At 35.1% G+C, this 16,333-nt stretch overlaps 1 protein-coding gene across 7 annotated transcripts in view; it reads left to right on the forward strand.

The window, feature by feature from the left end:
* The window catches only part of LOC124359822 (caspase-8-like), a 40,893-nt gene extending 27,357 nt beyond the window's left edge, over positions 1–13,536 (forward strand). For all 7 annotated transcript variants that reach the window (XM_046812879.1, XM_046812883.1, XM_046812878.1 and 4 more), the window contains 2 exons: positions 11,187–11,348; positions 13,127–13,536. In XM_046812879.1, the coding sequence (XP_046668835.1) occupies positions 11,187–11,348; positions 13,127–13,374 (410 nt within the window). In that variant the 3' untranslated portion in view covers positions 13,375–13,536. The remainder of the gene's footprint in view (positions 1–11,186; positions 11,349–13,126) is intronic.
* The last annotated feature ends 2,797 nt before the right edge of the window (positions 13,537–16,333 follow it).

Raw genomic sequence — 16,333 nt, forward strand, 5'->3', positions numbered from 1 at the left:
AAATAAAGTGATGTAAAATATGCGGCATTGTCTGACACTATTATTTTAGGTACAGAAAAGTTGTTAAAAATTATGCGGTCTAATTTATTACATATTTCAGCACTCTTACATTCCCTCAAAGGGATTAGCCATAGAAATTTACTGGCGGCATCTACAACTACAAGTAAATATACATTGCTGTTTCTAGTTCTCACTAAGGGACCTAAAAGATCTATGAATAAACAATCCATATTGTTCTTAAATGGCACAGATACTAATTCGCCTTCATATTTTCTTTGGCACACTTTACTCATTTTACAAACATTACATGCTTTCACTTTTGCCTTTATAATTTCGTCTAAATCAGGTCTATAAAAATACTGATTAATTTTTCTTTGCGTTCTAGCAATGCCTAAATGACCTCCTATTAAAGAACTGTGGAAGAATTCATATACTACATCAATTAACTGTACAGGCAAAAATATCTCACTCTTACTTTTTACATTCCTTTTGTACATCAGTAAATTGTTTTTTATAAAATAACATAAATTGTTATTATTGCTTTTTACAGATTGAATGATTTTCTGAGTTTCTTTATCTTGAAGTTGATATTTTTCTAAATCTTTAAACGCTAATGGCAAATCATTAATTAACAACCACAAATTATCCTTGTTATTGCACTTATTATTTATCTGCATTTTAGGCTTTACATTAGATGTTCGTTTACATGTTTGCCTTCGGGAGGAGTTTGAATGGCAGAAGGAAATCGATAATCTATTTTTATCCTGGTCTGGAACGTTCCGGCAGTCACTGGGGCTCGGATCAGCTGTTCCCGTCGACTCGCCCTCAAACATACGTGAAAGGGCGTCTGCCAGCGCATTATCGGTGGAACTTTTAAATTCCACCTCAAATGGCAAATTCAAAATCCTCTCGATCCACCGGGCAAGTCTTCCTACCTTCCTTTTGTGATTGAGGACATAGGATAAAGCTTGGTTATCAGTTATTAATTTAAAGGTTCTTACTTCTAAAAATTCGTGCCATTTTTCTATGCAAATTAGTGCACTCAAAGCTTCTTTTTCATAAACAGTATATTTTAATTCGGCATCAGTAAATTTCCTAGAGTAATAGGCTATTGGCATTAATTCATTTTGGTCGTTTTCCTGTAACAAACAACCACCTGCGGCTATTCCACTAGCATCTGTCATTACTATAAATTGCTTTGAAAAATCGGCTAACTGGAGTACAGGAGGATTCATTATAGCTTCTTTTAACTTTACAAACGAATCTTGACATTCACTTGTCCAAACAAATTTAGCGTTTTTCCTTCTTAAACGATTTAAAGGATTACATAATTCGGCATAATTATTTATAAATTTTGAAAAGAAATTGGTCATACCTAAAAACTGTGAAATTTGTTTGGCGTTCTTAGGCGGCATAAATTCTCCTATACTCCTTGTTCGCTCGGGATCTATAGTTACTGTATTATTTTTTATTAAGTTCCCCAAAAAGGAGATTTCCTCAAAACAAAACTTTGCTTTCTCTAGGTTTGCCGTTAAGCCATGTTTGCTTAGTCTATTTACAATCTCTCTGACATGTACTAAATGCGAATCAAGGTCTTTACTGTACACTAAGATATCATCACAAAAATTTATCACATATTTAAATTTTATATTGTCTAGGACTTTATCCAGATAGGCGGACAATACAGCACTACCAACATGTAAACCAAAGGGTACTCGTTTAAATTTATATTTACCAAATATAGTGCTAAATGAGGTAAGATCTTGACTATCAGGTGATAATGGACATTGCAAAAAACTTTTTCTTAAATCTATTATTGAAAAATATTTGGCTCCACTAAGATGTTGATAATAATTATTTAAATCACCAATGGGAAAATCAATTTTCTGTAACTTTTTATTTAATTCGGTATAATTGACTACAAGTCTGTCCTTTTTGGTTAAAAAGGCTGGACTGGAGTAGGCTGAAGTACTGGGTTCAATTATTCCTTGGTCCAACCAATCCTGTATTATTGTTTTCATCTTATTTACAGTAGGAGGGCTCATAAAATAAGGCCTAATATTTACAGGTGTGGGGTCATTTAGAACTAATCTCACTTCCAAATCTAGAGCCTCTCCTAATTTTGGATTAAAAACATTTGGAAAATCCCCTATAAGGTTTTGTATCTCAGCCTCAGCTCTAGTGCACCCTATTTTTACATCAATGCTGTTTACTTCATGTTCAAAAGGCTGTTGTCTGACAATAGTTATTTTCTCATTACAATTGAATTTAAAATAACATGAATCTCCATCAAGATCTAAAATTAATTTGCTATTAGATATAAATGGGTTTCCCAATACAATGTCCCATTTTAAATTATCCAATACAATAAATTTTACTTTCCAACAAAATTTAGAAATTTTTATCTTAGCATAACAGTAACCAAAACATTTTATTTCAGTGTTATTTGCAGCAAACATTCTATCATCTGACTTCATTAATTTAGAAACATTTTTATTCAACAATAGGCTATCATAAAATTCTTTACTAATTATATCTCTTGTAGCACCAGTATCTAATAAGCAGTTTGTTTTTACATTTTTACCCACTATAGCTTCAATTAAAGGCATATTGTTACACTGTCTAACATTTAGTCTTAAATTAGGTTTTCTATAGTTTAATTTACTCCAATTTTTAATTACCTTACCATAGACTCTCATAAAATAGTGTTTTTCTTTTCTTACTGTATTACTATTTATAAAATTATTATTCTTAAACTTATGAAACCGGGGAGGGATATTTTTAGGTGTTGTGTGTAATACCACTCCCCTATCGACTAGTTTTTTGGATTCCTAAAACAATTTTTTGCTAAGTGACCAGGCCTATTACAATTGAAACATAATTTTGGGTTTTTGACAGTAGGCCTACTTTTTCTAAGTTCAACATGTGGTGGATACATGTTGTTAACACATGTCTTACTTAAATTGTCCCTTAAGTTATCATTAAAGGTTTTATTGTTACTAGCTATACACACATTTTCCAAATCTGTAAAACAAATGGGATTGTTTTCAAAAATTAACTTATTTCTATCTGTAGGCTTAATACCTCTTTTTATACAAGTTACCAAGTCCTGTTCACTTATGTTACACAATAAAACTTGACTGAGCTCCTTGATGTCATAGATGTATTCATACAGTGGCTCATCAAACCTTTGTGGCCTATAAACTAAATCTAGTCTAAGTCTTTCAATTAGGCCTACAGGGATAAAAGCACTAATTAATTCCCTGTGTAGATAGTTGACATTTGGCATGACAGACTTACACTGTATTATTTTGGCTAAAAGTGGACCTTTTGCATAACATGGTAACAATGCTAAAATTTCATTTTCTGATAGGCTAGTTTCACATTTTAGTTTTAACAAAGTTTTCAAAAAGTTTATTAGCTCAGGTACTACTAAGCCATTTGTTACTGTAAAATTTTGTAAATAACATTCTACAGGGTTGTTTAACTTATTAAACATATTTAAACCAGACATAGGTTGACTAATACAATCATTGTTTGCATTATAAATAGGCATTATAGGCAAAGTGGGGGTACTGGCAGTAGGCTGTGATATTGTTGGTGGTTGTACAGAAATAGGGCCTATTTGTTCTTTCACTGCCTGTTCCATAGCCTCATCTTGTTCTAATGATTCATTTAAATTGGCTTCTAACACTTTAAGCTGTTCTAGGTTCACTGTAGGTAGCAAGTTTTTAGCTAACTGTTGTTCAACATTTACTAGCCTACACTTTAAAGCTGATAAAGTTTCACTATGTACAGAACTTAGTTCTAGCTGGTTGTCTAAAAATAAACAGTTTATTAAATGTTTTCTTGGAATTTGGTGATTTCTAAAGGTGAACTAGCACTGTTCAATTCACTGCATCCATGTTCTAATAATATAACTTTTTCACTGAGAAGTTTTACTTCCTGATTGTGGTCTATTTTTAATAGGCTACTAGGAGTAGGTAAAATATTGTTTCTCAAACACTGTCTTAAGGACTTTCTGAGTTCATTTACTGTACTGTCACTATTTAATTTAATACCTCTAGATATCAGTTCAAATACCAACTCATCTTTAGACAAATATTCTATTTTAATGGCAGGCATTGTGGCGTTTTCACTCAGTTTCACCCAGTTGATGGCAGAGTAGGCACATTAATAGCAGATTGGCGCAATAAAATTATGTGTACCGTATGACGATAACACATGGGGGTGGTGACTTCTGAGGTCGTAGTAATAAATACTAGAAATACAAAGTTTACTTATAAGTTCAGTTTAATTACGAAAACTTAAAAGCACCACTTTTAGATGGTAAAGGAAAAGTTATGTAATGCCACGTTGCTGCCAATTAGAATATAATAACTAAAAAGTATATCTTCTAGGTGGGCCTAAAATATCCAATGTTCTATTGAATTATGCGTACGACGTTTTACTTTACAAAACAATAATATTTCACTTCCCTTCGCAATAGGTAGACTCACAACCCGGGTGTCGGCGTCTTGGCACGAGACATTGAAGCTGTAGTCTAAGAACGGTTATTTCTAGAAGAGGAGTAGAAGTTGGGAAGTGGTAGCCATCTATTCAAACAACACGTGAGATACATCAGCTACGTAAACTCGCGGACAAAGCGCGCGAGGTCTGATCGGTTACGTAGTTGGGCTGCTACAAAGGGTTAGAAGAAAAAATTCATACGCGTGCCAATTAGGTAGTTACTCCGCCCAATAATTTAGTTCCGGAACATTGGATGTAAAATAATATTATATTATACTGGCTGATTAGGTTGCGAAATTTACATTGTATGAAATTTAATTAACTAATTTACGGTACATGTTATCCATGTTTTTTTCTTTTTATTATTCAGAGGATTGACTGTGAATGTTCTCATTGGGAAAGCAGAGAAAAAAATGATTGGAATGTTGTCAAAAAGCTGTTATACGCCTCATTGCTTGTTTCTTTGTATAAACAAGATTGCCATTTTTCCTTTTGCAAGGAATTGCTAAGTAGTTTAATTCTATTTTCATTCTGTAGCATTCTTGTATTTATAATTTTCTTTTTACTCATGGCTTTTTTATTTAAGTATACTGCTTGTGAGTTGTGATCTGATAGCCCTAATTCTATAATTTCACTGCTGATGGATTTTGGATTTACATTTGTTATGACATTGTCAATGCAAGATTTGGTATTCTTAGTAATTCTTGTTGGCCTTGTAAATACGGCTTGACAATTAAAAGACGTTATAACATTCTTTAACATTTTCATCTCCTTATCCTCCTTCAACAAATTTATATTTAGGTCCCCACAAAGAAATATGTATTTACTTTTGTTTCTCTTCTCACTTTTTCGAACAAGTTTGTTAATTTGCAAATGAACTGATTGAAGTTACTGTTGGGGGTTCTATACAAGGAGATTACAATACACCTTTTGAAACATTTTTCAATTATTAATTCTAGTTCTAAGGCTACACATTCAAAAATAAGGTCTTCTGAAATCTCATTCAAATCTTCCCTAATTGTAATAGGAACACCTTTCCTTACAAATAGACAGACACCCCCATGACTTGAAATTTTTCTTAAATATATTGTAGCAAGTTCATAATCTATTAATTTATTTACAAGTTCAAAATTCCAGGGTGAGAGCCAATGTTCACATATACTAATGATCACTGGATTTAGTTGGTGCGATTCCAAACTTAATTCTAGTTTATTGACCTTTTTTAACAAGCTTCGAATATTTAAATTTAAAATAAACATTTGTTGATTTTTTGTAAATCTGTTACCGATACTAGTTTTGCTTACATTCGAGTTTGAGTGATTGGCTGTCATCCTAAAAAAACACTGTTATCCAAAATACAGTGTTCCTTTACAAGCTCCTTAGTATCTACAATTCCATTGTTTACACTATTGTTGTCATAAGTCTGTGGTTTGTCACTATCATTAACACTCTCACTATAATGCCCATGTATCACTACACCACCACTGCTGTCTGGTAGAGGAGGAAAGCTGCTCATATCCATCCAGCTGATTTCTGCACATTGATTTGCTTGTAGTGTGTCACCGCAACCGTGTGACAATGAATTGACAATTTGTAATTCCTATTACTATAAATCGGTATTATTTTAATTAATTTATGATTAATTCCATATTTAAGATTTATTGTATATAATAATAGTATTGGTTTTAAATGAAATGAAATCATAGTTGGCTAAAAGATTCGTAAAATTACTGTCACAATACCTATGACACATCGCAGTCATATTTGTCAAGGTCCTCCAGCCAGGTCTCCTGGACAGAGTCCACTCCTTCTCTTGGTTTGACAAAGTCTTACCATTAAAGTACCCAGCGAAGTGCAGCTTCCCCTGCCGTTGCAGACTTATGGCCCTTCCCAAGACCGCCTTGTTGTGGCCTGTGAGATGTTCGTTCAGGAACACGGTACTGTCAGGGAAGCTGGTAGATATTTCTGCCACACTAATGTTCCTCTTCTTTTTTGCCGCAAGCTGCCATTCTTCCTTCACTCACCTCGAGTCAAACTGCACGATGACAGGTGGATGGGCCAGTTTTTTTTAAATATAAGCGTAGCCTGTGTGTGACCGAGATGTCCTCTGGCCTCATGTTGATGTTGATAATCCGCGCCAGTTGATGAAGTACCGAATACACATCCTCACTAGGGGTGAGAGGGAACCCGTTGATCTCCAGGTTGTTGCTGTGGGAGTGCTGCTCCACCGCCAGCAAGCTCCCTCTCAATGTCCTCACCTCCTTATCGAGCTCAACATTGTTCACACCTCTGCTCCATTCTGCCGTGGGAAGCCTCCAGCACATCAAATCTGTTGTTTATACCTTCCAGTTGTTTAGAGAGGGCTCCTATCTTGCCGTTAGTGTTGGAGTTGACGTCGCTCTTCAGCTTATTTAGTGCTTCCAGAAACTATTTCCTCTCTTCTGAGGTATTCCCCACACTCTTCACTGAGGCAGTAGATTCAGAATCATCTTTGCATCCATCACACTTCCAAATCTTCTTTTTGTTTTTAGTTAGGTTCTGACCAGAACCCAAGCTTGTGCACACACAGTGAAACACTACCTTGTAATCTGTACAAGTGACCCACACCTCATCATTTGGACAGATGTTTTATCCTCTGCAAAACTTTTTTAGAAAAACGGAAAGACATTCCGACAGTGTTTTTGTTCCCATCTGACCCAGAGGAAATTCAGAGAATTATAATGAGCCTTAAGAATACAAACTCGGCTGGGTGGGATAACATTCCAACCTCTGTCATTAAACAGTCTGTCTTTGAGATTTCTGCTCAATAGGCTGCATTTAATAAATGTATCTTTTCAGACAGGGATTTTTCTGGAGGAACTAAAACTTTCTATAGTAAAACCACTCTTTAAAAAGGGTGAAAAGAAAGACATGTCCAACTATAGTAGACCAATATCGATTTTACCTGTTTTATCAAAAATATTTGAAAAAATAACCCTCCATCAGGCGCTTAAAATTAGAAACACCATTAGGCGCTCACGGAGGTTTCCTCCAGGTTAGCGAATAATGGATATCATAGTCGTTTAAACTTTTTTTATTTGTTTAAATATTTATACGGATTTAATTACAATGTAATATATTCATTTTTAGAAGTTAAATAAAAATTACTCTCTTATGTAATGAATTTTCCAAATAATAAATTCAAAATTTGAAAAAATGTTATTGTATAGTAACAACATGATTTATTTTAAGGAATAATGCAATTAATTGTAAAAATGTTTAACCTACTGTAATAATATATGAAAATTAACTTAGTTTTTAACTTCTTACAAAAACAACTTACTTCAATTCTTGAGATATTATACAATTGTAATGTCAAATATTACTCTAAAATCAAAATTTATTCTTTATTAAAACTTTTTTAAACACTACACAAAGTTTCAAAACATTTTCCTTCTGGTTCTTATAACAACAATGTTCACTCCATAAACAGTACTGAAATGTTCCCTAGCACACGGGTACTGTACTGACAAGTCTCTCGTCTTCATTCTCCATTTCACAAAATTCAAATAAAATATATTGTAAAACTTAAAAAGAAACCATCACAGGTCACACATTTAAGCGCACACGGATTATTACTCCATAAAAACTAAACACTATAAGGCGCTCATGGAGATTTCGTCCAAGGACTACAAACACAACATTGGGCGCTCACGGAGGAATCGTCCAGTCTCGCACGGAAGTAGACCTCATACTGATAGATTTAGACAAAGCTTCCCCGAAAGATGCTCGTGAAGTACACTGCGGGAAACGACTGCCAACATCAGAAAAGTAGTACTATTTTTAATAATAAAAAATACATGGAGGAAAACTCCGTTTAGCGCCCGATGTAGGGATAATGACAATTTGTATATTGAAACATTAAGAAAAATATAAAATTGTATGTAAAAATCAATTTAAACCAGATTCCAGAAGTAAAATTGCCTGATATTGAGGTTGTTCACTCTTCAAAATTCCTCGGGGGAGTAGTAGACAGACAACTTAAATGGAATGAACAAGTAAAGCAACTAATAAAAAAACTAAATACAGCTTATTTTGCTTTGAAAACAATTAGCTCTGTAACAAACTGTGATACTATTCAGTCTGTCTACTACGCATATGTTTTCACGCACCTGAGATACGGGGTGGCATTTTGGGAAAATTCATCAAAATCAAAAACTTTGTTCAAATTGCAAAAACGAATTATAAGTGTTAAGCTCCGAACCCGACAGTCATGTAAACCATTTTTCATAAATAAGAACATTTTGACCCTCCTATTTCTATACATTTTTGAAGTTTTAAGTTTTTACAAATCTAATAGTGAACAGTTCCATGAAAATCAAGTATTTCACCCTTACAATACAAGGCATCAGATACTACACTATCCTGTTCATCGGTTAAAACTCTATGAGCAGGGCGTGTATTATTCTGCATTAAAACTTTAAAATAAATTGCCAGAATCTTTAAAAAATGAATATTCAATTCAAACATTTAAAAATTCCTTAAAATGCTACCTCATAAACCGGGCATATTACTCTGTTGAAGAGTACTTAATTTACCTATTTATATTTCTTATTTGCTTTAAGTAAGTTTTCTGAGCAAAAGTGTAATTTGTACTTTTTATTTCTCATTCTTTTTATTTGTTGTCTTGACTGTGACAATTCATATGTTTATTTTAACTCTGCTACTAAAGAATGTAAACACGATGTGAAACCTTTATTGAATAAATGATAGAGTATTCAGGAAGATACATGAGTGGTAAAAATGAGCAGTAACAATTAATGTGAATCTACCAGGTATGCCTAGATCTGTATATATTCCAGACAATGTTGAAAATGTATGTGTATCTGTTCTGCAAAGCCTAAATCGATCAACCTGGAAGCAATCTGCCACATTAGATGATTCAAAGACAAGTTTATAACTAATTTCATATCATGATTTGAATATGAATCCCTAAAAATTAGCAGTTACACAAAAATTCAAATCCTGCTGATCCTGAATTACGTGTTTTTTGTGAAAAATGATTGCACCTCATTCACACATCGCGTGCGGCACATTAGTGGTCTGGTGGTGACCGTGCTGCACGCAATGTGTGTGCAAAATGGAGATATTTTGCAGCATTTAATAATGTCTGATGAAACTCATTTTGAGTTTTGTAATACTGTAAACACACAAAATTGTCTTTACTGGTCAAGAGAGAATCCTTGGAAAATCCATCAACGACCTCTGCATATTGAAATTGTGACTGCATGGCGTATTTGCACGTTTTGGTGTTATTGGGCCTTATTGTTTTGAAAATCGAAACGATGATAGAGTTACTGTACATTAAAATGGTTCAGAATTGCTTAGTTCCATAACTGCAACAGTTGTGAATAGAAATAAACTCATTATGGTAAGATGGAGCGACTGTGCACAAGGCTTATGTCTAAATGACTTATGAAGACTGTTCCCGGGATACCTCATTTCATGTTTTGATGATGTCACATGGCCTGCCGGGTCTCCGGATCTCACTGCTTGTGATTAAAAAAATGAGGTCGATGCAATAGCAATGTCCATGGTACGCTGAGTAATGGCAAATTTTCATAAAAGATTACAGACTTGTGGATGTTGGTGAGGGATGTTATATTCCATAACTGAAAATTGCACAACTATTTACATACTTTGACTACTTTAATACATTTTAAGTAATATTTCATTTTTCCAGGTTATTTTGGATCACCCAGTACATATTTTACATTGTTAAACAGCTGACCGTAAAACTTTACAAGTTTACCAACCCTACAATTATTGCAATAGAGAAATATCTTTTATTACAAAGTATTTTTAACAGTTGATCCCAGCAATACGTACCAGGTGATCAATCACGTTTACCAACCATCCGACTAATAGAATAAAATTTCTCTTCAAATGACCATACAAAAAACATATTTTATTATTTATTTGATAAAAACTACAAGGAAAGTATAACATATATGGTATTTTTGAAATCAGTAAAAAATCTACTCTTTTAAATTAAGTAAAATGATGCGTTGTTGCATTAAAAAAATTGACTCAATCCCTACATCCCATGCTTGATGGCCTTACAAAATTGTTCATTATAATATTAAAAAACTACAAGAGAAATGACATGCAGATCTCTTGTAAAAAAGTTACAATACAGGTACTAATAAGAGAACTGTGACAGTTTAAAGATTTTGACCAAAAACAGTTTTTTGAGTGCAGTGAGTGAACCACAAAGCACAACCATTAATTAACTTAATCACATTAATTTGTTGGTCTCGTTATTGCGCACAACTTTGTCCGTGTAATATTTGCTGTATATCTTATGATTTCCAAGATCCCTTTAGTGTGCATAAAATTTGGACACCAGTGGCGTTTAAAAAAGTCATACTTAATATTTTTAAGGGAAAATGATCCAAACCCATTTGCAACTTTTATTGACCATCCAGGAATCGAATCTATGATCTCGATGAAAAAAGAGCCAGTTTTGATAACTTATTTGTGTAATAATGTTGTTATTTTAAAAATGATTTAGCTTCATTTTTAATAATAATAAACTGTAGAAGTGTATGTGATGATTCAACATGAATCTCTTGGTTGTATGTAAACTTTTAATGTACTAAAGAATTTATCAGTTATAATGTAATTATTATTTTCAGCTGAACCGGGTTTGACAGTAGATTCACCATCTTCTAGTCAACAACAGGCAGAAGGTGATCAGATGAGGCATGATGGCCTCATAAGACGGGATTGTTACAGTGATCTTCTTGTCTGCATGTCTATCATTGATGGATTTGTATCAGTTCGATCCACTTTATATGGTAAGACTATAGACCATGCAGGGTTGAATTAACAAAATTGCATAGTAAAAATATAGGGATGATTGAGAAGGCCCTAGCAATGAAAAAAGTAGCCATAGATGTCTTTCTGGACATTAAAGGAACTTTTGATAATACAGGAACTCAGGCGATTGTCAATGCGGTGTCGAAGATGTGATATTGATGGTCAAATATGTGACTGGATAAAAAACCACTTTGGTGGAACTTGTTGCGATGAGGTGGGCCTCACTGTCAACCCCACCAAGACTGCCGTGGTTGCCTTTACAAGAAGGTGCCAGTTGGAAGTTATTAGTCCATTTTTATTGAGAGTATCTGTCATCAAGTTAAAGTCTGAGGTCAAGTATCTGGATATCATCCTTGATAGGGTGAACTGAGAACACCATCTGAAAAGGATTCTTGACAGAGGGAAATGGTCGATGATGTAATGCAGACTTGTGATGGGCGGTCTAGGGTACTTTAGCCGAGGCTTTTCTATTGGCTTTATAGTTAGACCTGCATTAATGTTTGGGGCTGTCTGGTGGCAAAAAATGGAGGCCAGGATGGCAGTAGCTAATCTGGCTAGCATTCAAAGGATGGCATATCTTGCTATCACTAGAGCCTTTCCAAGTGCGCTGGGTGTGGCTCTAGACTGTTGTCTCAACTTGCCTCCTGGACATCGTCAATCGGTCTTTGGTCAGGAGGAGTGCCTAGTGCCTACTGTCTTCAGCAGGCGGGACTTTGGTCAGCCTCGGGCTGCAACAGGGGGCTGTAATGGAATGTACTCATGAGAATCTTCGGTATAGGAGTAAAACAATTACCATTTTCACAGATAGCCAGGCAGCATTATAGTCCCCAACAACTCCAAACTTGTATAAAATTGCTATCAAGTCGTTTCTTCCCTTGGCAGAATCAACAATGTGACTGTTGGGTTCCTGGTTATGAGGCGGTCTCTGGGAGTGAAAGAGCTGATTCCCTGCCAACTTGGGCTCAGCATCTAACATGACAGGAAGCCAACCGATCTGTGGTATTTCTAGGTGTGAATCCTGTGAAGCTGTCGCAAAATGGGTTCATTCTGAACACGAATAAAGGTGGAGGCTGCATCAAGGTCTGAGAATGAACAGAATGGTCCTACAGTTGCCTTCCCCTAGGGTGGTGTCTGATCTCTCCTTAAGTAGATCGATGACTTCTCGGGTTATGGATCTGATTACAGAACATAAAAGCATCTCAAAGAGTCGGCATTCTGGTAAGGATCCGCTCTGTAGAACGCGTGATGAGCAGGAGGAAACTGCTGAACACCTGTTCTTTGACTGTATTGCAATAACAAGTGAACACTACGCCATCTTCAGTAGTCTGGACAAAGGTGGTGAATTTCTCCAGGAGGCACTGATCGGTTTTTTCAGTTCATAGAACTACAGAAACCGTACAACTGGTTGGCCTTGTGGTATACATCTGGGATGTTCAAGACCCTTGAGACTGCCCCGTAGAAGAAGAAGTGTTTGTGTCTAGCCTGCAGTTTATTTATGCAAGTGGCAATCTCCATGTTATTGTACCATTAGAGCAAGATTACTTATTGAACATGTCTTCATTGGTAATGTGAATTTTGTATGAATTGTTACCTGTGCAAACTAATAATGTTTTATCCAGTGGAAAGAAAACTGCTTTTCATGTTTTTTGGAATATTTCAAATATACTATTAATTATTTTATTTGATAAAAAACTAACATATTACTGAAGTTTATCTAATTTATTATAAATAAATAATTAGTAATTTTTATTTTTAGGTAGCAAGTATATTCAAGAACTATGCAGGTGCTTGGAGAAGTATTACGACAAAAAACATTTTAATGACATTGTAGTGAGAGTTCAACGAAAAGTCAATGCAAAAGACATGCACATTGATGTTAAGCCTGAGCCTGGCCGATGTACTGTTCACAAGAACTGTGTGAATATCTATATGACTCCATGGATATCCTGCAATACATTACGTAAAGACCTTTATTTAACAAATCGAAACCAAAATGTAACGTAACATTTGACAATGTTATAAATGGTGAGAAAAACCAATGAACATTCACATTTATGAGATACTATAAAAATGTAATTTTAGCTATAAATTAATATGTTACCATTTTATCTACTATTTTGATGTTAAGTATTGTATTGTTATTGCAATGGATGGACTTAAACCGTTTACATACACACACACACACATACGAGGGGGTACCCAAAAAAAACCGGAATTATTTTATAAAAATTATATATTATCAAATTTTTTACAATACGACCTTATCTCCTTCAAAATAATCTCCATTACAACTAATACACTTGTCCCGATCAAAACATTTTTTGTAGTCATCTTTAGAAATGGCTGCAAGCTCGAGCTTCGTTTTTTTCTTAACCTCTTCAACGCTGTCAAATCGTTGACCTTTCAAGCCTCTTTTCATGTGTGGAAATAAAAAAAAGTCGCATGGAGCGAGGTCAGGCGAGTAAGGTGCGTGGGGCAGCGGAACCATGCCATTTTTGGCTAAAAACTGCCTAACTGAGATGGCTGTGTGTGCCGGTGCGTTGTCGTGGTGGAAGAACCAGTCTCCAGTCTGCCACAAATCGGGTCTTTTCTGGCGAACACTGTTGCGCAATCTTCTTAAAATCTCCAAATAAAATGTTTGGTTGACAGTCTGACCTGGAGGAACAAACTCAGAATGAACAATGCCTTTAGCATCAAAAAAGCAAATGAACATGGTTTTGATGTTTGATTTGACTTGCCGACATTTTTTTGGACGAGGTGAAGATGGCGACTTCCATTGGCTTGACTGTTGCTTCGTTTCTGGGTCATGACCATAGCACCATGACTCATCACCAGTAATTACCTTTTCCAGAAAATCGGGATCATTTTCGAGATGTTCTTTCAGAAGGCGGCAAGTTTCAACTCGATGTGCCTTTTGATGGTCAGTCAGAAGTCGAGGAACAAATTTGGCAGCAACCCTTTTCAATCCTAAATCTCCTGTTAAAATTCGCTGAACCGAGCTCCAAGTTCTGATAGTTCCTCAATTGTCTGTCGACGGTCGGTGAGCACAAGTTCACGAATTTTCTCAACATTTTCGTCCGTTCGAGAGGTTGATGGACGTCCAGAACGAGGTTTGTCTTCAATCGACATGTCGCCATTTTTAAATCGAGCGAACCACTCTTAGACCTGAGTTTTCCCCATAGCATCATCTTTGTAAGCTGTATTCAACATTAAAATAGTTTCTGCAGCATTTTTACCAAGTAAAAAACAAAATTTCACAGCTGCACGTTGTTTACTTAAACTTGCCATGACAAAAAACGAAACAAGAACAAAACAGGGTTAGCGAAAACAGTCACTACGAACGAACAGAATGCACTAGGAGAACGGAACTGGGGTCACTGAGCTCGCAATGGGTTTGCGCGACACACGCCTAGCGGCAGGAATGTGTACTACATGCTGCCGGCAATACAATTCCAGTTTTTTTTGGGTACCCCCTCGTATATGTAACAATTAAGAGAGAGAGGACAGGAAGGGAGAGTATAAAAATTTAAAATAAACATTTTTTTAAGTTACCAAAAAAATAAATGTTACATCAGTTTAAGGTATGTAGTAGAATACTAAAGAAAATGAACTTAATAACAATGAGTGGCCTTTTAATATCAAACATTTTCTCATTAACCAATACTTGTATTTCTCCTTTATGGATTGTACCATATTACATTCAATATTATTACGTACAGTAATACTAAATCATAAAATTAAAAAAATTGTGACACAAGATATTTATGTCTATACTTGTATTATCTTTTTTTAACCCTAATAGTGACGGTCATTTTCAGTGGCGTGCCAAGGGTATCTGGCACCTTAGGTGGTATTCTGTTTGACACCCCTCCTCTTTTTCATGGTATCAAAGAAATGTGTAAAACTAACATTAATTATAAAAGTACAACAATTAAGTGGGCACACATCACAACAATTGGGTGAAACATGGTCAATCGAAGGGATGTGTTCATCCTGGTTCATCACAGCTCCGTACCATACTGCCACAACCAGTCTTCTCTAGGCACTGCTTGCTTATCTCAGAAGGCAATGACGAGATTTCAGTCGTTTAGTCTCATACTTCCATCACTAACCTGTGCTGAGCACATTAACTGTGAAACTTGCCTACCATTACCAGACTCTATAGCACTGGTACAAAATTGCAACTGATTTCACAGGCTGACGGCCATGGTCAGGTACGTAACTCCGAGTCTAATCGATATAACCTGAAGACAGCGAATACGACGGCTAACCCATTCTCCACACCCACAAACGCTGTGTATACCACAAGTGGAAAAAAGGAATGTTAATTTTTTTCATAAATCCATAATAAACTATAGGATGCTGGTTAATGGAATTTTACTGTATATGTAATGTTACTAATGCTACATATTGAAGAGCAATACATTTCTGCACACTTTGCAGTAAACAGCTTTCCATATTTATTGAGGTTTTAAGTTTTTTTTTACAAATTTGGTAATAGGCCTATGGAGTTTTGGGGCTTATTTCCAAAGCCATTAAAGATGCATAAATGAGAAGAAGATTAATTTATAAAATATTTCTCAAAAGATCATCATAACAATAAGTATTTTAAGCACCTGAAATCAAGGCAGTGCTCTTATTAGTGTGTTTGTTGGTTCTTAATATAACACATTATATTCAAGCTGAAAGCTAAAGTAACTTATTTGAGTTGTTCTGGTGGCAATCTTGAATTTTGTGCAATTAGAACAATGGTAAACGATAGATAATTTTACTGTCTTATTTTTTTATTCTAGAGTATAACAACATGCCATTTATTTGATATGACACCATATAATCAATCATATCCCATACTTTATTTGGAATTTGAAACATGAATAAGATTTACTGTTACATTTAAGTGACATTGTCCAAATAATGCAAGTTTCCTCCAACAGATTTGAGCTGATCACTTTCAAATAAAACC

The sequence above is a fragment of the Homalodisca vitripennis genome, chromosome 4 (genome assembly GCF_021130785.1).
Source record: "Homalodisca vitripennis isolate AUS2020 chromosome 4, UT_GWSS_2.1, whole genome shotgun sequence".
Taxonomy (NCBI): domain Eukaryota; kingdom Metazoa; phylum Arthropoda; class Insecta; order Hemiptera; family Cicadellidae; genus Homalodisca; species Homalodisca vitripennis.